Genomic DNA, 25,240 nt, shown 5'->3' with positions numbered 1-25,240 from the left:
CTTCGTGTTCTCTGGCAAATGCCAAACGTCCTGCACGGTGTTGGGCTGTAAGCACAACCCCCACCTGTGGACGTCGGGCCCTCATACCACCCTCATGGAGTCTGTTTCTGACCGTTTGAGCAGACACATGCACATTTGTGGCCTGCTGGAGGTCATTTTGCAGGGCTCTGGCAGTGCTCCACCTGCTCCTCCTTGCACAAAGGCGGAGGTAGCGGTCCTGCTGCTGGGTTGTTGCCCTCCTACGGCCTCCTCCACGTCTCCTGATGTACTGGCCTGTCTCCTGGTAGCGCCTCCATGCTCTGGACACTACGCTGACAGACACAGCAAACCTTCTTGCCACAGCTCGCATTGATGTGCCATCCTGGATGAGCTGCACTACCTGAGCCACTTGTGTGGGTTGTAGACTCCGTCTCATGCTACCACTAGAGTGAAAGCACCGCCAGCATTCAAAAGTGACCAAAACATCAGCCAGGAAGCATAGGAACTGAGAAGTGGTCTGTGGTCACCACCTGCAGAACCACTCCTTTATTGGGGGTGTCTTGCTAATTGCCTATAATTTCCACCTTTTGTCTATTCCAACAGCATGTGAAATTTATTGTCAATCAGTGTTGCTTCCTAAGTGGACAGTTTGATTTCACAGAAGTGTGATTGACTTGGAGTTATATTGTGTTTAAGTGTTCCCTTTATTTTTTTGAGCAGTGTATATACCTGTTCTGAAAGTCCCCAGAGTCTGCAACACCACTAAGCAAGGGGCACCACCAAGCAAGCAGCACTGTGAAGACCAATGAGCTCTCCAAACAGGTCAAGGACAAAGTTGAGGAGTACAGATCAGGGTTGGGTTATAAAAAATATTAGGAACTTTGAACATCCCACAGAGCACCATGAAATCCATTATTAAATAATGGAAAGAATATGGCACCACAACAAACCTGCCAAAAGAGGGCCGCCCACCAAAACTCAGACCAGGCAAGGAGGGCATTGATCAGAGGGGCAACAAAGAGACCAAAGATAACCCTGAAGCATCTGCAAAGCTCCACAGCGGAGATTGGAGTATCTGTCCATAGGACCACTTTAAGCCATACACTCCACAGAGTTGGGCTTAACGGAAGAGTGGCCAGAAAAAAAGCAATTTCTTAAAGAAAAAAATAAGCAAACACGTTTGGTTTTTGCCAAAAGGCATGTGGGAGACTCCCCAAACACATGGAAGAAGGTACTCTGGTCAGATTAGACTAAAATTGAGCTTTTTGGCCATCACGGAAAACGCTGAATGTCAACTCAGAATGTCCTTGAGTGGCCTAGCCAGAGCTGTTCAGCAACGATCCACATCCAACCTGACAGAGCTTGAGAAAATAATGGGGGAAAAACTCTCCAAATACAGGTGTGCCAAGCTTGTAGCATCATACCCAAGAAGACCAAGGCTGTACTGAGTAAAGGTTCTGGATACTTATGTAAATGTGCTTTGTAGAGGTCGACCGATTTATGATTTTTCAACGCCGATACCGATTTATTGGAGGACAAAAAAAAAAGCCGATTTGTATTTATTTATTTGTAATAATGACAATTATAACAATACTGAATGAACACTTATTTTAACTTAAAATAATACATCAATAAAAATCAATTTAGCCTCAAATAAATAATGAAACATGTTCAATTTGGTTTAAAAAATGCAGAAACAAATTGTTGGAGAAGTAAAAGTGCAATATGTGCCATGTAAAAAAAGCTAACGTTTAAGTTCCTTGCTCAGAACATGAGAACATATGTAAGCTGGTGGTTCCTTTTAACATGAGACTTCAATATTCCAAGGTAAGAGGTTTTAGGTTGTAGTTAATATAGTATTTATAGGACTATTTCTCTCTACCATTTGTATTCCATATACCTTTGACTATAGGATGTTATTATAGGCACTTTAGTATTGCCAGTGTAACAGTATAGCTTCCGTCCCTCTCCTCGCTCCTACCTTGGCTCGAACGAAGAACACATCGACAACAGCCACCCTCGAAGCAGCGTTACCCATGCAGAGCAAGGGGAATAACTACTCCAAGTCTCAGAGCGAGTGACGTTTGAAACGCTATTAGCGCGCACCCCGCTAACTAGCTAGCAATTTCACATCGGTTACACCAGCCTAATCTCGGAAGTTGATAGGCTTGAAGTCATAAACAGCGCAATGCTTGAAGTGCGGTTTGAATGAATTTTTACGAGCCTGCTGCTGCCTACCATCGCTCAGTCAGACTGCTCTATCAAATATCAAATCATAGACTTAATTATAACATAACACACAGAAATTACGAGCCTTAGTTTCCGGATTCGACCATATTAATGACCTATCATTTAGAATACAAAATGTTTATTATTATCGCGAATACCCTGACTCTGCGTGCAATGAACGCAAGAGAACTGACACAATTTCACCTGGTTAATATTGCCTGCTAACCTGAATTTCTTTTAGCTAAATATGCAGGTTTAAAAATACGTACTTCTGTGTACTGATTTTAAGAAAGGCATTGATGTTTATGGTTAGGTACACGTTGGAGCAACGACTGTCCTTTTTCGCGAATGCACACTGCATTGATTATATGCAACGCAGGACACGCTAGATAAATTAGTAATATCATCAACCATGTGTAGTTAACTAGTGATTATGATTGTTTGTTTTTTATAAGATAGGTTTAATGCTAGCTAGCAACTTACTGCATTCGCGTAACAGGCAGGCTCCTCGTGGAGTGCAATGAGAGGCAGGTGGTTAGAGCGTTGGACTAGTTAACTGTAAGGTTGCAAGATTGAATCCCCGAGCTGACAAGGTAAAAATCTGTCGTTCTGCCCCTGAACAAGGCAGTTAACCCACTGTTCCTAGGCCGTCATTGAAAATAATAACGTGTTCTTAACTGACTTGCCTAGTTAAATAAAGGTGTAAAAAATTATTATTATTATTTTTTAATCTGCCAATCGGTGTCCAAAAAGTAACGATTTCCGATTGTTATGAAAACTTGTAATCAGCCATTCCGATTAATCAGTCGACCTCTAGTGCTTTGTCACTATGGGGTATTGTGTGTAGATTGATTAGAGGGGAAAAAACGATTTAATCCATTTTAGAATAAGGCTGTAACTAGAAAAGTCTAGAGGTATGAATACTTTCTAAAAGCACTTTTAGATGTCTCATGGTAGGGTGGGATATGCAAAAGGGGTCAAATTTGAGAATGTTTATCTCTTGAATGTTTTGGAATTCGGGTCCAAAAAGTCACTTTCTGAGCACTTCTACAATGGGCAAATATGTATGGAAGGTTTCGTTAAAATCAAAATGGGCGCTGTCAAAAACGGATTGAAATCAAAATGATTTACCCAGTTGTCTTGCATGTTTGAACTGCTGCTGGCTGACACTCTGCTCTTTTTCTCTAGCTGTTGTTTTCCTATCAGTGCTCCCCGCCCCCAGTCGGGTTTCAATTAAAGATTTAAAGAGGTCGGACGCAGAGCGGGTGGGAGATTGGGGCTGTATGAGAGGAGAGCATGTTAGGGTTGGTTCCATTCATTGCCAAGGTCACGCTCACCCCAGTGCCGTGTAATTAAAGTTTTAACTGATGAGAAAATGGGGTGAAATGCAGTGAGAAGGAAAGGGTGTATCTGTTCTGTCTTTGTCTGGAGAGGGATGTTCTCTTGCTCTCCCTTTCTGTGCTATAGGCCAGGGCATTCACTTTCCATTTTCTTGCAGAGGCGGTTAGTTATGACATGCAATAAACATGTCTCCTACAGTATTTGTTGTTTGCTAAATCATTTCAATCATTCCTCCTGGCAATGTGCCTCAGGCCCTGCAATGGTCATGACCAGGATGTACAGAATGAAGCAGAGAAATCCTTGTCATCATGACAGGCACCTCTTATCCTCCTGAGGGATTTAGGCTACCAGGGTTGGTGGAGCATGGTGTGGGGATCTGTGGAAGGAGTGATAAAGCATTCTGTTTAATTGAAACAGTGACCGGAGTCTTAAAACTTGGCTTCAGACAGAGGTCGACAGGCCTCCATTTTCATTTTGATTACTCAGTCAGGTGCCCAGAAATAGATCTGCTTTAATGGGATGACATGCTCACTCACCCTCCCTAATACTGGAGAGTGGAGAGACACACGTGCAAACCCATGCTGCTGCGTATTATTACTACACATCTAAATGCATGGGTTCTCTAGCCAGCCAAGCTCCAATCTGTCTGCTCCAGCTAGCAAGAGCAGCTAAAAGTGATGCATACACTATTACAGTGCTGAATTTCCCCTTTTTATAGCTTCAGTTAAATTGCACAGACCAGAATACATGATCAGTCACTTTGGAAGGAAGGCTCTTATTTTTAAGGCAGATTCTAATTTCTCTAGCTGGAATATATGCCCAGCCTTGCCTCAAAATAAAGTGCAGATACCCAGGAGAGGGTTGAATTAAGCAGCAATTAGCTAATACATTATTGAATTACTAATAAGTTAAATTCAAAACCAAGACAAATATTGCACCCTAAATTCACAACTACTTTGTACGAGGCTACAGCAATGTTATGTTTATAAGCTGGTCGGCTACACCACTATTCCAATGTTTTTTGTTGTTGACATATTTCAAGATGTTATTGGTAGATAATCTCTTTACGTGCGCTCTAAACGTGCCGACCCTATGGCATGCTATGTAAACCAGTGGAATCAACCCTTAATGGGGTGATTTGATCTGCGGTCACGTCTCCTTGTTTGAGTTGCTTGGGGATGGGAGAGTGACAGCGTTCTGGGCCAGGTTATAGGTCTGGTAACTGATCATCTGCTGCTTGCAGAGTACTATTTAAACAAGGAAGGTCTGCAACTCAATGTGGGGGAAAGACCTGATATTGCTCCACCATCATTCAGTTAGAAATCCCTATCTGGAAGGAGTCCAACTTTGATATGTCATTTCCTCCTCATGGAATGAGATTCATATTCATTGGACGGCCACTGCAGCATTTACAACTCTCCCCTCTGCCTAGCTACAACTACAGTACGTAAGTCAGTCAGCAGGTTGCTGCCTGCTATAAACCAGGACAGGGTTTTGGCTTCAGCAGCTCACCCCAATTTGTCTGGACTATTGACTGTATGGTTAGTTCATGCTTGGCTATGAGTCTGCCTAGGTTTGTGTTCATCTCCCTGGGAGTACTGTCTCTCCCTCTGTTTGCACGATTGAGAAGCAATTAGTAGAGTAGCTGAATGGTCTGACTCTCAGCTTCGATAGATATGAATCTCAGCCAGCTGAGCTGCAGGATCATATGACAAGTTAATTCGCAAGACACCTGGGTGTGACGGTGACGCTGTGTGTATGTTGGTATTTGTGTGTGTGTGCACAGTATGCCATCGCTCTGCCTTCAGCCAGCCTTCCTGTGTAGCAGTGTGTGTGTGCCTCTTCGACAATGAATAGGCAAGCAACATCATTCCAGCGTCATCTCCGTGGAAACCAGCTCGAGCTGCAGTTGTGATTGGCCACCTCCCAGAGGCTGTCTTGATGTGATAGGAGGATAGAATCCCTTTCTTCCCACCCCCTCTCATGAACACAAACGCACACAGTTTGTTTTTCCCCTTCAGTTGGTCATCATCTTCCTTCACCTTAATGTTGTTATATGGGAAACGGGAATTAGACAGTTCATTGAGCCTCGTTGTTTTTAGCAGCACCGTCAACAAGGAGACCGGCACAGCTGGAGACCACTTGCATCTCAGCCAGCAGAGCGGGAGAGAGAGGACTGGAGAGGAGGTTGGACCTGTTAGTTAAACCAGTAATTTTCACCTGATCTTGTTTGCCTTCACACACACAATATACCAGCAGTGCTTCTTCTGTGCTGTCGTCACAGAGAACCAGAGTCAAGCTCATCTTCTAAGTGACGTACGAACTGCTAATGACTAGGCTTTCCTTTCCTGTTCCCGTTTTGTGGATGAGCAACAATGACAGATCCATCCCTCTGTGGCGTACAGAGGAGTGGGGAGGCAGCCTCCCTCAGTCAACCTAGCAAGTAGGACCCGGACTCAATCTGCACGCTTCACTGTTCTTATTAAATAGGATCACGGGGAAGTACATGCATGATCATTGCATAATTTCTACTGCAAATGCTTCATTGTTTGGTGTCTGTGCATGGACGTGCTATAAGAAGTGTTTGTCGTGAGTACACAATATCCTGCAGTATTTGAAGACTGTTTTTTTGTGGGAGACGTCATTGAGGGCATTTTTCCAGCCCCCCCTAAAAGTTCAAATTTTAAAGGAGGAGCTCTCTGGATTTTTTGTCTTGAGCTGGTTTTCTCTTGGAAATGTTGTAAGGAATATTTTATAAAAGGAACCGAACGAGGCAGTCTACCACTTAGTGCTATTTCTGTCACCGTGAAAGCGTCATCTTAGGGGTCCGACTAGCTACATTAACAAACTTATGAGGCGGCTGTGTTCTGTTACTGATGAGCCTGGTAATTACATCGCTGAGCTTACTGATCTTTTCGTGTCGGACACTTGAACTCAGCTCAGACCAAGTTACTACACCCCCCCCCCCCCCACCACCCCTTTTGTAAACTTACTGAAGATCAAGGAAGAGAAAGAAGGGGACAGGAGGGTGTCAGGGTAAAAAACAATTATCCTTGGTGGAGGCTGATCCATGATAACCTCCACCCCCCCCCAGCAGTGAATGACAAGATTGTGTCGCCCTTGCCCCCCCTGTTGGGCCTATTGATTTCTGCTGCTAATGCACTGCCGCTGCCTGCTTGTGACAGTAGAGAGTAATGTATGACCTGTGCACCAGGACCGAGCAGCCACCGGAACCTGAACCGGAGAAGCCTGCGTCTGCAGTGGATACAGACATGGAAAGGAGCAGTCGTGGAAAGGCTGAGGCCCCAGGACAGCAGAACAGGGAGAGGGATACTACGACAGAGGAGCAGCCGTATACTACTTCTACCAAGGGTGACTTAATGGACAAGGAACATCTAGACCGTGCCACTGTGACACCCACAGCATTGCTGGGCAAGAGGCATCACTCGCTCTATGAGGACCTCAACGACTGCGAGGTGGACCGGTTTCGCAAGGTAAGTCCTGGACTACAGTATGTTGTGATGGTGTACCTGTAACCCATCTCTACCTTTTTAATCCCTGAAATAGTTAAAATTCCTCCAGAAAAGATACACTGGACCTGTAGGACCCCCTAGAGTTTTGCGGTACCGCTGCAAAGTATTGGCTGTTGCATGCATGGATGGTCTGTTAATTAGATTGAACTGCTTATCTGATGCAGATTTTCTGCAGTTTGAAATGGGCCAGTTCTCTCGCAACTCTGCATAGGAACTTGTATGAGTATGTTGTCAGTTAAGCCTGTATGTTTAGGTTGTCATTGAACGTCCTGATCTGATCCTGCTTGAGTGCTATCGTAGGCAGCCCTGTTTTAGGTTGTCTGTCAATGAATGAACTGCCAGTTTGAGTACTGGTCTGAAGCAGGATTGTTTACAGTGGGAGAAAATGAAGCATTATGGTCAGAACAAGCAAGGAGGTGGGCCAAGCATGAGCTAGCAAGATCCTATTGGCGCATTGTAGCATGTATTTGCATATTTCCGTTTGTGCGCACTTCAGAAGGAGGCATTCCCTATCTCAATTCTAAATTCGACCTTGCAGTCCTGCTAAACAACAAAACAAATGTAACATTTTGGCAAAGCGTCATGTCTCCAAAACGTAGTGCACTATATTCGTTACAGATTCTTGTAGCTTTGGTAACTGAAACATTAAGATCAGATGTTTCATTGATGAAAACATTTGCAGAATGTCGGCCCAGTTTCACTCAGTTCCGTCCTCTACCACTACCGTCGACTAAACTTCCTCTCACTACCGTAGTTGGTGATGAGAAAACGTCTAAACGGATGCTTCAGCTTTATAGCCCCTGTGACGTGTCAGGGTAACCCTATCTGTCTGTGACTTCACTGTTAGTTTTATACTAGTTTGGTTGAGAATATAACCATCGGAATGGAGGTAGCCTATTATAAATCACTTACAGTTGAAGTTGGAAGTTTACATACACCTTAGCCAAATACATTTAAACTCAGTTTTTCACAATTCTTGACATTTAATCCTAGTAAAAATTCCCTGTCTTAGGTCAGTTAGGATCACTTTATTTTAAGAATGTGAAATGTCAGAATAATAGCAGAGTGATTTTATTTCAGCTTGTATTTCTTTCATCACGTTCCCAGTGGGTCAGAAGTTTACATACACTCAATTAGTATTTGGTAGTATTGCCTTTAAATTGTTTAACTCGGGTAAAACGTTTCGGGTAGCCTTCCACAAGCTTCCCACATTAAGTTGGGTGAATTTTGGCCCTTCCTCCTGACAGAGCTGGTGTAACTGAGTTTTGCCACAACTTTGGAAGTATGCTTGGGGTCATTGTCCATTTGGAAGACCCATTTGCGACCAAGCTTTAACTTCCTGACTGATATCTTGAGATGTTGCTTCAATATATCCATATAGTTTTCTATCCTCATGATGTCATCTATTTTGTGAAGTGCACCAGTCCCTCCTGCAGCAAACCACCCCCACAACATGGTGCTGCCACCCCCGTGCTTCACGGTTGGGATGGTGTGCTTCGGCTTGCAAGCCTCCCCCTTTTTCCTCCAAACATAACGATGGTCATTATGGCTGAACAGTTCTATTTTTGTTTCATCAGACCAGAGGACAAAAAGTACAATCTTTGTCCCCATGTGCAGTTGCAAACCGCAGTCTGGCTTTTTTATGGTGATTTTGGAGCAGTGGCTTCTTCCTTGCTGAGCGGCCTTTCAGGTTATGTCGATATAGGACTTGTTTTACTGTGGATATAGATACTTTTGTACCTGTTTCCCCCAGCATCTTCACGAGGTCCTTTGTTACCTTCAGGTGTTTGGAAATTGCTCCCAAGGATGTGCCAGACTTGAGATCTACAATTGTTTTTCTGAGGTCTTGGCTAATTTCTTTACATTTTCCCATGATGTCAAGCAAAGAGGCACTGAGTTTGAAGGTAGGCCTTGAAATGCATCCACAGGTACACCACGACTCAAATGAAGTCAATTAGCCTATCAGAAACTTCGACATCATTTCTGGAATTTTCCAGGCTGTTTAAAGGTACAGTCAACTTAGTGTATGTATATTTCTGACACACTGGAATTGTGATACAGTGAATAATAAGTTAAATAATCTGTCTGTAAACAATTGTTGGAGAAATTACTTGTGTCATGCACAAAGTAGATGTCCTAACCGACTTGCCAAAACTATAGTTTGTTAAAAATATATTTGTGGAGTGGTTGAAAAATGAGTTTTAATGACTCCAACCTAAGGGTATGTAAACTTCTGACTTCAGCTGTATAATTAATTTGTTGCCATCGTAAGGTCATGCACTACTCATAAAACATGAGGAGCCTTTCTTGTTCAGAAACATAAACTGGCTCATACTGCCATACCGTCCCAAAAAATGTATACTTAGCAAGAGAGTTGACCTCAACCCATATTTAACACCGCTGCAGACTTCCATTGAAAGTCAATAAGGGGAAGTTTGGAACCCAGAAGATCTCTCTCATAATTGGCATCTACTCGCAGCAAGTTGACTGTAACTAGTAGGATGAGTGACATGGTGATAAAGTCAGTTGTGTTAAAAATGGGGGCACGTGTACATTGTTTATATTTTAACTTTATTTAACCAGGCAAGTCAGTTAAGAACACATTATTATTTTACTATGACAGCCTACCCTTGCCAAACCCTCCCCTAACCCGGACGATGCTGTGCCAATTGTGCACCGCCAAATGGGACTCCCGATTACGACTGGTTTTGATACAACCCGGGATTTAACCAGTGTCTGTAGGGTCGCCCCTAGCACTGAGATGCAGTGCCTTAGACTGCTGCGCCACTCTGGACACCAAGGGTTGTTATGCACACTCATACACACAGTCAAATCAAATCAAATTTATTAGTCACATACACATGGTTAGCAGATGTTAATGCGAGTGTAGCGAAATGCTTGTGCTTCTAGTTCCGACAATGCAGTAATAACAACAAGTAATCTAACCTAACAATTCCGCAACTACTACCTTATACACGCAAGTGTAAAGGGATAAAGAATATGTACATAAAGATATATGAATGAGTGATGGTACAGACGGCATAGGCAAGGTGCAGTAGATGGTATAGAGTACGGTATATACCTATGAGATGAGTACTGTAGGGTATGTAAACATAAAGTGGCATAGTTTAAAGTGGCTAGTGGTCCATGTATTACATAAGATGGCAAGATGCAGTAGATGATATAGAGTACAGTATATACATAAGAGATGTGTAATGTAGGGTATGTAAACATTATATTAGGTGGCATTGTTTAAAGTGGCTGGTGGTACATTTTTACATAATTTCCATCAATTCCCATTTTTAAGGTGGCTGGAGCTGAGTCAGTTTGTTGGCAGCGGCCGCTAAATGTTAGTGGTGGCTGTTTAACAGTCTGATGGCCTTGAGATAGAAGCTGTTTTTCAGTCTCTCGGTCCCTGCTTGGATGCACCTGTACTGACCTCGCCTTCTGGATGATAGCGGGGTGAACAGGTAGTGGCTTGGGTGGTTGTTGTCCTTGATGATCTTTATGGCCTTCCTGTGACATCGGGTGGTGTAGGTGTCCTGGAGGGCAGGTAGTTTGCCCCGGGTGATGCGTTCTGCCGACCTCACTACCCTCTGGAGAGCCTTACGGTTGTGGGCGGAGCAGTTGCCGTACCAGGCGGTGATACAGCCCGACAGGATGCTCTCGATTGTGCATCTGTAGAAGTTTGTGAGTGCTTTTGGTGACAAGCCGAATTTCTTCAGCCTCCTGAGGTTGAAGAGGCGCTGCTGCGCCTTCTTCACAACGCTGTCTGTGTGGGTGGACCAATTCAGTTTGTCCGTGATGTGTACACCGAGGAACTTAAAACTTTCCACCTTCTCCACTACTGACCCGTCGATGTGGATAGGGGGGAGCTCCCTCTGCTGTTTCCTGAAGTCCACAATCATCTCCTTTGTTTTGTTGACGTTGAGTATGAGGTTATTTTCCTGACACCACACTCCGAGGGCCCTCACCTCCTCCCTGTAGGCCGTCTCGTCGTTGTTGGTAATCAAGCCTACCACTGTAGTGTCGTCCGCAAACTTGATGATTGAGTTGGAGGCGTGCATGGCCACGCAGTCGTGGGTGAACAGGGAGTACAGGAGAGGGCTCAGAACGCACCCTTGTGGGGCCCCAGTGTTGAGGATCAGCGGGGTGGAGATGTTGTTACCTACCCTCACCACCTGGGGGCGGCCCGTCAGGAAGTCCAGGACCCAGTTGCACAGGGCGGGGTCGAGGCCCAGGGTCTCGAGCTTGATGACGAGTTTGGAGGGTACTATGGTGTTAAATGCTGAGCTGTAGTCGATGAACAGCATTCTCACATAGGTATTCCTCTTGTCCAGATGGGTTAGGGCAGTGTGCAGTGTGGTTGCGATTGCGTCGTCTGTGGACCTATTGGGTCGGTAAGCAAATTGGAGTGGGTCTAGGGTGTCCGGTAGGGTGGAGGTGATATGGTCCTTGACTAGTCTCTCAAAGCACTTCATGATGACGGAAGTGAGTGCTACGGGGCGGTAGTCGTTTAGCTCAGTTACCTTAGCTTTCTTGGGAACAGGAACAATGGTGGCCCTCTTGAAGCATGTGGGAACAGCAGACTGGGCTAAGGATTGATTGAATATGTCCGTAAACACACCAGCCAGCTGGTCTGCGCATGCTCTGAGGACGCGGCTGGGAATGCCGTCTGGGCCTGCAGCCTTGCGAGGGTTAACACGTTTAAATGTTTTACTCACCTCGGCTGCAGTGAAGGAGAGCCCGCAGGTTTTGGTAGTGGGCCGTGTCAGTGGCACTGTATTATCCTCAAAGCGGGCAAAAAAGGTATTTAGCCTGTCTGGGAGCAAGACATCCTGATCCGCGACGGGGCTGCTTTTCTTTTTGTAATCCGTGATAGACTGTAGACCCTGCCACATACCCCTTGTGTCTGAGCTGTTGAATTGCGATTCAATTTTGTCTCTGTACTGGGACTTAGCCTGTTTGATAGCCTTGCGGAGAGAATAGCTACACTGTGTGTATTCGGTCATGTTTCCGGTCACCTTGCCCTGGTTAAAAGCAGTGGTTCGCGCTTTCAGTTTCACGCGAATGCTGCCGTTAATCCACGGTTTCTGGTTTGGGAATGTTTTAATCGTTGCTCTGGGTACGACATCGTCAATGCACTTCCTAATGAACTCGCTCACCGAATCTGCATATTCATCATTGTTGTTGTTGGACGCCGTGCGGAACATATTCCAATCCGCGTGATCAAAGCAGTCTTGAAGCGTGGATTCAGATTGGTCGGACCAGCGTTGAACAGACCTGAGCGCGGGAGCTTGTAGTTTTAATTTCTGTTTGTAGGCTGGAATCAACAAAATGGAGTCGTGGTCAGCTTTTCCGAAAGGAGGGCGGGGGAGGGCCTTATATGCGTCGCGGAAGTTAGTATAACAATGGTCCAGAGTTCTGCCAGCCCTGGTCGGACAATCGATGTGCTGATAGAATTTAGGGAGTTTTGTTTTTAGATTAGCCTTGTTAAAATCCCCAGCTACGATGAATGCAGCCTCAGGGTGTGTGGTTTCCAGTTTACAGAGAGTCAGAGTTCGTTCAGGGCCATCGATGTGTCTGCTTGGGGGGGAATATATACGGCTGTGATTATGACCGAAGTGAATTCCCTTGGTAGATAATGCGGTCTACATTTGATTGTGAGGAGTTCTAGATCAGGTGAACAGAATGACTTTAGTTCCTGAGTGTTGTTATGATGGTCACACCACGTCTCGTTAATCATGAGGCATACCCCCCCGCCCCTCTTCTTACCAGAAAGATGTATGTTTCTGTCTGCGCGATGCGTGAAGAAACCAGCTGGCTGCACCGACTCCGTTAGCGTCTTTTCAGTTAGCCATGTTTCCGTGAAGCAGAGCACGTTGCAATCCCTGATGTCTCTCTCGAATGTTACCCGTGCTCGGATTTCATCGACCTTATTCTCAAGAGACTGGACATTGGCGAGTAGTATGCTAGGGAGTGGAGCGCGATGTGCTCGTCTCCGAAGCCTGACCAGGAGACCGCTACGTTTGCCCCTTTTTCGGCGTCGTGTAGCTTCGCCGGCTGGGATCAGGTCCATTGTATTGGGTGGAAGGCAAGACACTGGATCCGTTTCGGGAAAGTCATATTCCTGGTAGGAAGGGTGGTTAGTTGACGTTAATCGTATATTCAGTAGTTCCTCCCGGCTGTATGTAATGAAACTTAAGATCACCCGGGGTACCAATGTAAGAAATAACACATAGAAAAACAAAATACTGCATATTTTCCAAGGAACGCGAAGCGAGGCAGCCATCCTGTTCGGCGCCGGAGTCTAGACACACTAAGTGTTTTCTTGTATTGTGCGTGTCACCTTTCTGTGTCCCTACATTTATGAATATGTACTAATAGGTTATTAGCGTAGAAAGAGCTTTGATTCTGGTTATGATTGAATTCTGCGGTTAGCAGCAATTGCAAAACAAAACGTGAGAGAAAATAACTCGGCTCTTTCCAAGCATCAGTAGCCTGTTTTCATATGGAACTGAATTGCTGTTGGTGTTTTTTTATTGAACTGTAGTGTACTAGAAGGAAATTGCATTTTATGTGGAGGGATTTAATGGGTAGCTTACATGATTTTGATCAAACACAAAACAACACTTGCTGATTTATTTAGGGAAGGATGGGGCAGAGATAGGTGGAGGGAGGGCGAGAGGGATGGATAGAGGAAGCAGGAGGGAGGGAGAGTTTGAAGAGCAGAGAGAGAGAGTCTTCCATGTGAGTTCCCCTGAGACGGTCTGTTTTGATGAGCAGAATATGAAGCTAGCTTTCGCGTGGCAGTCGTGAGGTAGGACAATCCCCCGCCCGCCTCAGCTTGACCCCACTATGACATCTCTCTCCTCCCTCCCAAATATCTGCTGAGAGTAACAGAAGCACTCCGTTTCCCTGCAAGGGGAGTGAAACCAGACTACTCAGCTTTTGGAGGAACATTCATTCATATTTAAAAGCCCATTGTAGAAGTACATCAGGTTAGCTTTTTCTTTTTGGTCTTAAAATCGTGTTGGGATTTTCTGAGTATTTCAGAGCTAAAAAATGATCTGTCAATGGGGGACGTCTGTTGCGCTCTCTCAGGATACTGGATGCTGGCCACTGGCCTCTGCCATTGCTTATCCTCATAAACAAAGCAATTAAGTCTCAATAGAAAACAAATATACTGCACCACAGACACACACACACACACATGGTGGTAGATGAATGGCCATCTGGCCACAGGAGCTGAGAGGGAGGGAGCATTTAAATGATGCATTAGCAATTATCTGATAGTCCTTTCAGCCCACTGGGAGGTGATCCCCAAGTATTGTTAAGATGGGAGGTTCTGTCAGTTTTTTTTAGAGATTACTATTTATTTTCTGGTTACATGTGGTGCAGAGTGGGCAACCTAGTGCGTGTCCTTATTCCCCTTTACCATTTCCAGCCTTGTGTGCGGCGTGTGACATTATAGCCCCCAACCCCCACCCAGCTGTTACAGCGGCCTATTATTCAGGAGGTGTGTGTAGAAAAAGGAGTCTATTGTGTGAGATGATGCTGTCGACGTTCCTTTGGATCTCCAATAAACCTCTGGGCTGTGATCAAATGTTTCATATGAGGCAACAGTATAGAATGTCACCTTCTTATTTGAATAATGATGCGTGGAAGGGTACAGAGGTATAAATATCATACACCCCCCCCCCCCCCCCCAAATGCTAATCTCCTGTGTTATTGGTACTGGTGAGAGGTTAGACTGTCTTGGGGGGTATGATCTTAGTGCCTCTATTCATGATTTTCTGTAATCATGGTAGCATCCACATTATTGTAGAAGTGATCAGAAACCTATTCTATTGTTATTTAGAATAAACGGGACTTCAAAATGACATACATTATTTACCATTCATTTCTATTGAGCACAACATCTGAAACACAACCAAAACAAACTGCAAATGCATCCAACAAGTTTGTAGAGTCACAAGCTTGATGTAGCTTTGTCATTGCGTGCTAGGAATATGGGATCAAATACTAAACTTTTGACGACTTTAGCACACACAGATGTGAATTTTTTCCAAATACTTATGACACCTTCCAATAATGGGACTAGATACAGAAAGTGCTTACATTTTCTAAATGGTAAAACAGATATATTAGAAAATGCCCTCAAATAAAAGGTGACATTCTGTACTGTCGCCTCAAATGAAACATTTGATCTCAAATCAAATGCTGGAGTATAGAGCCAAATTATACGTTTATACGTAGCTTCACTGTTCAAATAAATATGTATAGCGGCTGCTGTTTTACGGGCTCCTAACCAACTGTGCTATTTTATTTTTTCCCCCATTGTTTGTAACTTATTTTGTACATAAAGTTGCTGCTACCCGTCTCTTATGACCCGAAAAGAGCTTCTGTACATCGTAACATCGATTACTCACCTTGAACTAGACTAAGATCTTTTTCTGGTGCGCAATGTGTAATATTAAAGAAGTCACAAGGTATTGCTCGCCTAAGGTAGAGTACCTCATGATAAGCTGTAGACAACTCTTGGTAGATGGTGTGTTCATCTATTATTCATAGCCATCTATTTACCACCACAAACCGATGCTGGCACTAAGACCGCACTCAACGAGCTATATAAGGCCAAAAGCAAACAAGAAAATGCTCATCCAGAAGCGGCACTCCTAGTGGCGGGGACTTTAATGCAGTCAAACTTAAATCTGTTTGACCTCATTTCTACCAGCATGTCACATGTGCAACCAGAGGGAATAAAAAACTCTAGACCACCTTTACTCCACACACAGAGACATATACAAAGCTCGCCCTCCATTTGGCAAATCTGACCATATTTCTATCCCCCTGATTCCTGCTTACAAGCAGAAATTCAAGCAGGAAGTAACAGTGACTTGCTCAATACGGAAGTGGTCAGATGACGCGGATGCTACTCTACAGGACTGTTTCACTAACAGACTTTTCCGTGATTCATCCAATGGCATTGGAGTATACCACCTCAGTCACCGTCTTCAACAACAAGTGCATTGACGTCGTCATCCCTACAGTGGCCGTACGTACATATCCCATCCAGAAGCCATGGATTACAGGCAACATCTGCATCGAGCTAAAGGCTAGAGCTGCTAGCGTTCAAGGAGCGGGACACTAATCCGGACTCTTACAAGAAATCCCGCTATGCCCTCAGACGAACCATTGAATCCTATTACACTGGCTCTGACGCTCATCGGATGTGGCAGAGCTTGCAAACTATTACGGACTACAAAGGGAAACCCGGTGACGCGAGCCTACCAGACGAGTTAAATGACTTTTATGCTCCGATGCAAGCAATACTGAAGCATGCATGCGAGCACCAGCTGTTCCGGACAACTGTGTGATTACGCTCTCCGTAGCCGATGTGAGCAAGACCTTTAAACTGGTCAACATTCACAAGGCCGCAGGGCCAGACGGATTACCAGGACGTGTTCCTCAGAGCCTGCGCAGACCAACTGGCAAGTATCTTCACTGACATTTTCAACCTCTCACTGACCGTGTCTGTAATACCTACATGTTTCAAGCAGACCACCGTAGTCCCTGGGCCCAATAATGTGAAGGTAACCTGCCTAAATGACTACCGCCCGGTAGAACTCATGTCGGTAGCCATGAAGTGCTTTGAAAGGCTGGTCATGGCTCACGTCAACACCATCATCCCGGAAACCCGAGACCCACTCCAATTTGTATACCGCCCCAATAGATCTACAGAAGACGCAATCTCTATCGCACTCCACACTGCTCCTTCCCACCTGGTCAAAAGGAAAACCTATATGAGAATGCTATTCATTGACTACAGCTCGGCGTTCAACAACACTCTTGCCCTCAAAGCTTATCACTAGGCTAAGGACCATGGGACTAAACACCTCCCTCTGCAACTAGATCCTGGACTTCCTGACGGGCCGGCCCCAGGTTGTAAGGGTAGGCAACACAAACAAAGTTCAAATGCCTCTCCTGTGAAGTCGTGACTTGCGACATACACCTAGTTTCCTGAAACGGGTCATATATACAGTACTAGTCAAAAGTTTGGACTCACCTACTCATTCCAGGGCTTTTTTTGTTTAGACTATTTTCTACTTTGTAGAGAATTCCAAAAGAGTGCAAAGGGTGGCTACTTTGAAGAATCTCAAATCTAACATATTTTGATTTGTATAATGCTTTTTTGGTTACCAGATGATTCCATATGTGTTATTTCATAGTTTTGATGTCTTCACTGTTATTCTACAATGTAGAAAATAGTTAAATAAAGAAAAACCCTTGAAAGAGTATTTTTTTCCCCCCATTAGTTTATTTAGTAAAAAAAAATCTTTACTCTTTTTCTTGAACTGCATTGTTGGTTAAGGGCTTGTAAGTAAGCATTTCACGGTAAGGTCTACAGTATTCGGCTTATGTGACATACAATTTTATTTGAAGTAGGGGAGTGTAGATTTCCTTATTCCCTGTAGAGTAGACCAAGCCTACAGGGAAATTAATGCATTCATTATTTTTCGGTTATATCTTGACAAATGATTTGCTCCAATGTGTGTATCATCAGTTTGTATTTTTTAATTTTTTATGGCCATACAGATTTACAATGTGAAAATGTTTTGTTGTGCAATAGAATGTTCTAGCTCCATATTCCAGCCAGCTAAATGTGTCCTGCCTGCCTGCTTCAAAAGCTGTGGAGTTTTAACTCAATTCCGCATTGCTGTAGGGCACTATTCATGATTCATAGTCTCTCACTGTAGCCAAATTTGTCTCCCTTCTCAATCCTGAAACCTTTTAGAGGGTTTGGTATGTTATTTAAATAAAATAAAAATCCCCCACACAGCCAGGCACAGATGCTAGACCTAACGCTATTGTGTTTTGTATTGTATCAGTAATGGTTTGAACTGTATAAGTCAGGGTGATGTGGTCATGGTAAAGATTTAAAATCCCCAGAGGACTTAACAATGGCTCACAGGTGTCAAATTGGTATTGTTTGCCACTGCTGGCCACTGTTTTTATGATCTGCTTTGAAGAGTAGTTTTAGGGGATGAGTTTAACATGATGGGGCTATGAGGCTGTTTGATGAAACGCCTGAGGGAGAGCCTAGGGGATAGGAGTGACTAAGCCCCCCAGTGCTGTTTCCTGAGCCCCCCCCCCCCCCCCCACCACACAAGCGCACACACACACACACCTTCTCACCCACTGTGTTCATCAAACAGAATTAATCAGTCTCATATTCTGAAGAAGAATAATCTCATGTTTAAAAAAAAATCCTGTCCTTCACCTTGCTGTCCCATTCTAATTCATCCCCCTTCCATTTTGCAACTTTCTGACTCCACAGGCAGTTGTTGTCCGTCAGCCTTAGTGGCTGGTGTTGGTGTTAGTCTGGTGTGACCTGTGGCTGGACAGATGTCAGAGCAGACCTTCCTTGGTGATCTAAACTCAAAGCACCTGTCTTGATGCCAAATTACATTTCTACTTTTGAGCATCAACCCATCCAGCACAAGGTGTAGTGAGCTGAGGTCATCACTCAATCAATGGCTTTCCACTGGCTGGGTCACACTTCTAGGTTTTCCATGTGAACACAATGAATCATGTTATCTGATTAGCTGTCCATCTCATCTGGACCGTGATGCCTCAGTTACAGCTCAGGCCCACAGAAAATAATGAGTGGAGGAATAGATGTTGGATTGGTTTGGCAGTGTTTCAGAGAGCCTGTTTTATTGATCTGACTCACTCACTGCCTAGTGCTCTGCTGCTCGCTTTGGCTGAAACGTTTAAATTGAAAAGAATCAAATCAAAGTTTTTGTCACGTGCGCCGAATACAACAGGTGTAGACCTTACAGGCTCTAACCAATAGTGCAAAAAAAGGTATTAGGTGAACAATGGGTAGGTAAAGAAATAAGTTAGGCTGATTGAGGTAGTATGTACATGTAGATATGGTTAAAGTGACTATGCATATATGATGAACGGAGAGTAGCAGTAGCGTAAAAGATGGGTTGGCGGGTGGGACACAATGCAGATAGCCCGGTTAGCCAATGTTTGGGAGCACTGGTTGGTCGGCCCAATTGAGGTAGTATGTACATGAATGTATAGTTAAAGTGACTATGTTAATATGATAAAAAGAGAGTTGCAGCAGCATAAAAAGAGGGGTTTGGGGGGGGCACAATGCAAATAGTCCGGGTAGCCATTTGATTACCTGTTCAGTAGTCTTATGGCTTGGGGGTAAAAACTGTTGAGAAGCCTTTTTGTCCTAGACTTAGCACTCCGGTACCGCTTGCCATGCGGTAGTAGAGAGAACAGTCTATGACTGGGGTGGCTGGGGTCTTCTAGGGCCTTCCTCTGACACCGCCTGGTGTAGAGGTCCTGGATGGCAGGCAGCTTAGCCCCAGTGATGTACTGGGCTGTACGCACTACCTTCTGTAGTGCCTTGCGGTCAGAGGCTGAGCAATTGCCATACCTGGCAGTGATGCAACCAGTCGGGATGCTCTCGATGTTGCAGCTGTAGAACCTTTTGAGGATCTCAGGACCCATGCCAAATCTTTTTGGTTTCAGTGATGGGGAATAGGCTTTGTCGTGCCCTCTTCACGACTGTCTTGGTGTGTTTGGACCATTCTAGTTTGTTGTTCATGTGGACTCCAAGGAACTTGAAGCTCTCAACCTGCTCCACTACAGCCCCGTCAATGAGAATTGGGCCGTGCTCGGTCCTCCTTTTCCTGTAGTCCACAATCATCTCCTTAGTCTTGGTTACGTTGAGGGATAGGTTGTTATTCTGGCACCACCCGGCCAGGTCTCTGACCTCCTCCCTATAGGCTGTCTCGTTGTTGTCGGTGATCAGGCCTACTACTGTTGTGTCGTCTGCAAACTTAATGATGGTGTTGGAGTCATGCTTGGCCATGCAGTACAGGAGGGGACTGAGCACGCACCCCTGGGGAGCTCCAGTGTTGAGGATCAGTGTGGCAGATATTGCTACCTACCCTCACCGCCTGGAGGCGGCCCGTCAGGAAGTTCAGGATCCAGTTGCAGAGGGAGGTGTTTAGTCCTAGGATCCTTAACTTAGTGATGAGCTTTGAGGGTACTGTGGTATTGAACGCTGAGCTGTAGTCAATGAACAGCATTCTCACATAGGTGTTCCTTTTGTCCAGGTGGGAAAGGGCAGTGTGGAGTGCAATAGAGGTTGCATCATCTGTGGATCTGTTTGGGCGGTATACAAATTGGATTGGGTCTAGGGTTTCTGGGATAATGGTGTTGTGAGCCATTACCACCCTTTCAAAGCACTTCATGACTACGGACGTGAGTGCTACAGATCTGTAGTAATTTAGGCAGGTTGCCTTTGTGTTCTTGGGCACAGGGACTATGGTGATCTGCTTGAAACATGTTGGTATTACAGACTCAATCAGGGACATGTTGAAAATGTCAGTGAAGACACCTGCCAGTTGGTCAGCACATGCCCGGAGCACACATCCTGGTAATCCGTCTGGCCCCGCAGCCTTGTGTATGTTGACCTGTTTAAAGGTCTTATTCACGTCGGCTACGGAGAGCGTGATCACACAGTCATCCGGAACAGCTGATGCTCTCAAGCTTGCCTCGGTGTTGCTTGCCTCGAAGCGAGCATAGAAGTGATTTAGCTCGTCTGGTAGGCTTGTCACTGGGCAGCTCGTGGCTGTGCTTCATTTTGTAGTCTGTAATAGCATAAGACGATGTTCGGAGCCGGTGTAGTATGATTCAATCTTAGCCCTGTATTGACGCTTTGCCTGTTTGATGGTTCATCGCATTGCATAGCAGGATTTCGGGTTAGAGTCCCGCACCTTGAAAGCGACAGCTCTACCCTTTAGCTCAGTGCGAATGTTGCCTGTAATCCATGGCTTCTGGTTGGGGTATGTACGTACAATCACTGTGGGGACGATGTCCTCGATGCACTTATTGATAAAGCCAGTGACTGATGTGGTGTACTCCTCAATGCCATCGGAAGAATCCCGGAACATGTTCCAGTCTGTGATAGCAAAACAGTCCTGTAGTTTAGCATCTGCTTCATCTGACCACTTTTTATAGACCGAGTCACTGGTGCTTCCTGCTTTAATTTTAGCTTGTAAGCAGGAATCGGGAGGATAGAGTTGTGGTTGGATTTACCAAATCGAGAACGAGGGAGAGCTCTGTACGCGTCTCTGTGTGTGGAGTACAGGTGATACAGACCGCCCCCCCTTCGTCTTACCGGAGTGTGCTGTTCTATCTTTCCGGTGCAGCGTATATCCTGCTAGCTGAATATCCATGTCGTCATTCAGCCATGATTCTGTGAAACATAGGATATTACAGTTTTTGATGTCCCATTGGTAGGATATTCGTGATCGTACCTCGTTTATTGTACCGTAATTTTGACGGTAACGGCAGCTTTCCCTCTCTCCTTTTCCGGGTCCTGACCAGGCAGCCGGCTCTTTGTCCTCTGTACCTGTGTCGCTTCCTCTGGCAAATAACGGGGATGATGGCCCTGTGTTTGGAGAATGTCCTATGCGTCTTGCTTGTTGAAGAAAAAATCTTTGTCAATTCCGCTGTGAGTGATCGCAATCCTGATATCCAGAAGCTCTGTATGTACAAAATAAGTTATACACGACGCGAAAAAAAAACACATAATAGCACAATTTGTTGGACGCCTATAAAACTGCTGCGATTTCTTCCGAGGCCATCTGAAAAAGTAGAAGCAGACGATGTGAAACGTAATTTTCAAACATAAAATGTTTCGGTTGTCAGATGAACAATGTTTCCTCCGACACATTGGTGTTTCTGGGTTAAGCGGGCGGTTAACTTCTTGACGCACAGATCCCTTTATCATTTTCGTAAACAACCGCTGAATTGCAGAGCGCCAACTTCAAGAAAAATAACAAAAGATATTTATCATGAAATCACAAGTGAAATATACCAAAACACAGCTTAGCTTGTTGTTAATCCACCTATCGTGTCAGATTTTGAAAATATGCTTTACAGTGAAAGCAATCCAAGCGTTTGTGAGTATCAATCACTAGACAAAACAGTAAGAACAGCTAGCCGCAAATTAGCTTGGTCACGAAAGTCAGAAAAGCAATAAAATGAATCGCTTACCTTTGATAATCTTTGGATGTTTGTACTCACGAGACTCCCAGTTACACAATAAATGTTATTTTTGTTCGATAAAGATTAGTTTTATAACCAAAAACCGCCATTTGGTTTGCGCGTTATGTTCAGAAAACCACAGGCTCGTTCCGGTCCTGAAAGGCAGACAAATTCAAAAAAGTATCCGTAATGTTCGTAGAAACATGTCAAACGTTTTTTTATAATCAATCCTCAGGTTGTTTTTAACATACATAATCGATAATATTTCAACCGGACGGTAAACTACTCAATACTACAGAGAAAGAAAATGTCGAGCTACATCTCTTGCGCGCTGGAACTAATCAAAGGACACCTGACGCATTTTGATAAATCTCGCTCATTTTTCTAAATAAAATCCTGAAACTATGTCTAAAGCCTGGTCATAGCCTGAGGAAGCCATTGGAAAAGGAATCTGGTTGATACCCCTTTAAATGGAGGAGGGGCAGGCAATGAAACAGGGATTTTTCCAAATAAAAGGCACTTCCGGGTTGGATTTCCTCAGGTTTTCGCCTGCAAAATCAGTTCTGTTATACTCACAGACAATATTTTGACAGTTTTGGGAACTCTGGAGTGTTTTCTATCCTAATCTGTAAATTATATGCATATTCTACAATCTGGGCCTGAGAAATAGTCCGTTTACCTTGGGAACGTTATTTTTTCAAACATAAAAATAGTGCCCCCTAGCTGAAAGAAGTTAAGGAGCGTGGTTTGGTGGTTCATGTTTCGGAGGACGCGTGACTCGACCTTCGTCTCTCCAGAGCCAATTGTGTTGTTGCGGCGACGGGACAAGACATCACGAAAAATGGGTAAAAGAAAAAAAAATAGGGGGAATCTGAAGATGGAACAACTAGGATGAGTTGCTAATATGAATAGGATTGTGCATTTGGTTTCTGGACAATTAAAGAATGTTATGAAAACCAAAAGAAGAGGAGAAATCCAGATTTCAATGGCATATGTGACCGACCGACTCAAATCGATGTTATGTAGCAAAACATTTGAAATTGTGTTTTTTACTTTGGATAAAAGTAGAGACTCTTGGCTACAAAATGGTATAGCATACACTGCATTTTTAAGGAACAATGTGAAAGTAATTCTGCTTTGAAAGTTGCTAAACTTGTAAACTCACTGTTTAGAAAAGGGCCTTTGAATGTTTTGGTACCTACTGGAGTGCTCTACTTCTGTCTACTCCCATTCAGCGTTGTTCACACCTTAAGCCAGCCCCACCCATCTTTTTAAGGATTCACATGAGGTCATGTGCTGAGTAGTGTAGTAAAGATTAAGACTAAAAGTAGTAGCCTACAATAAGGAAAAATTTCAGGTACATTTTAGATGATGCTTACCCAGACACACTTGTCTAAATTTATGAGTCATGTGAAAGAAATGCTATAACCCCCAACCACATCTTGCTAAGTGGATGGGTCTCCACAGAAGGTGTAAACGGTACAGCCAAATGGTTATTTGTACAGTAGCAATAACAGAAATTTTTTAAATAATATACAGTATGTATAAGAACAATATCAATAACAATATCAGTGATAGTTAAGGTAGTTATATGCATACAATCAGGGGTAAAGTGGCTGAGCTGCAGGATAAAAAAAAAATAGTAGCAGCAACGTATGGCGTGTGTATTAGGAGAGAGTCATTTGAATAGAGGCACTGCAGATAGTGCTGATGTCTGGTCCGTCCGAACCACGCATGAACAAGGGAATCTATATTTGGAGAGCCTGTTTCTGTCCTGCCCTTGACTTTGGTGCAGGGCATGTGATGTCCATAGCCTCTTTGTCGCAAAACTCCCTGATCTTCTCGAAAACATAAGTTTGTCTAGCTGTGTCCAGTCTAGGTGTTGCTTGTACAGGCAGACCACCTATGGGAGGAATGATGTCGGAGTTGCACAGCATTTGAAACCTGGTCCCGACTGATGTCGAACGCTCCTTGGCGACAACACCACCAGGCTCCAGATTATCGAAGCTGTAAAACAGGAAATAACCAAAACAATGTAGAAGACATTACAACCTTGCATGACATCAATTCACCTCCCAAGTTTAGATTAGAAGAATAACCTCTTACAATGCAATGAAAATGATATTCACCTGAAGTGCTGGTACTGCTTGAACTGTGGCAGCAGCCTGAAGTACTGTCAGGTGTTGTTGCCAGCCATAGCTTTCCACTAGCACCGTACCATCCTCCAGTCCAACTAGCTGTGGGATGTTGACCCCTGTCACAGTGCTGGTGTTGTGAAGAACAACAATCTCAGACAGTGTTCACTCTGGTCTTTCTGAATGCGCTGCTTGATGAGGCTGAAGCACCAGTCGGGGGGGAAACCTGTGCATGGTCCGCCAGGCACAAACTAGTTCTTGTTTTGGCCACTGCCGTTATCACTATTCAGGTCCACATGTGTTTTCCCAACTCTGTAGTTGGTGAATAAATGGTGCATGTAGTTGATGACTGCGCTGCTGCCTTTGCTGGATGACATGCCTTCTTCAATCAAGTAGTTGACTTGTGGTATACCTTTACAGCAGACCCCAAACAAGCCACACTTGCAAGGAGTTGAAAAGTAGATGGGACCTGGCTGCATAGGGTCAGAAGGATAGTGCACCTGCAAACAACAAAAGAACATTAAGATAAGTTAGTGAAAAGAAAATGTAAAAATGTTTTAATGCATAATTATCAGGTAAGTTTCACTTACCTACAAATGAGCAGAGTGGCAGTACTGCATACAGAAACATCATCCTGGAACCAGAATAGGCTCTGTATGCTGTGCGTATGTGATCAATAAGATACATGAAGACTAACAGAAATACACAGGCCAATTTAATTCCACTAAATGAACCTATAAGCATGACTGTCCAAATGTTTTTTCATTAGCTGACAGATTAACTGTTAACATCCCTAACACACACATCAATCTTAACATCAATCTTAAATATTATCCTCCCTAGTGCTCTCCTCTGCTCCTCTGACTGAAAAAGTAGAAATGTAATTGTAGAGTTGATTGAATTCTCTTATGTTATTGACTATCCTCACATAGGCATTGC

At 44.2% G+C, this 25,240-nt stretch overlaps 1 protein-coding gene across 7 annotated transcripts in view; it reads left to right on the top strand.

Annotated features, from left to right (window-relative positions):
* Positions 1–25,240, top strand: part of LOC139582855 (peripheral-type benzodiazepine receptor-associated protein 1-like) — a 194,116-nt gene that overhangs the window by 4,839 nt on the left and 164,037 nt on the right. The window contains exon 1 of one of the 7 annotated variants that reach the window (XM_071413291.1): positions 5,186–7,043. The exons of the other annotated variants lie outside the window; for them this stretch is intronic. Within the exon in view, the coding sequence (XP_071269392.1) occupies positions 6,744–7,043 (300 nt within the window). The 5' untranslated portion in view covers positions 5,186–6,743. Of the gene's footprint in view, positions 1–5,185; positions 7,044–25,240 lie in introns of those variants that run through there. 7 annotated transcript variants of the gene reach the window in all.

This window comes from Salvelinus alpinus, chromosome 1, assembly GCF_045679555.1.
Source record: "Salvelinus alpinus chromosome 1, SLU_Salpinus.1, whole genome shotgun sequence".
In the NCBI taxonomy this organism is placed as follows: Eukaryota; Metazoa; Chordata; class Actinopteri; order Salmoniformes; family Salmonidae; genus Salvelinus; species Salvelinus alpinus.
This window is presented reverse-complemented; position numbering and strand designations above follow the sequence as displayed.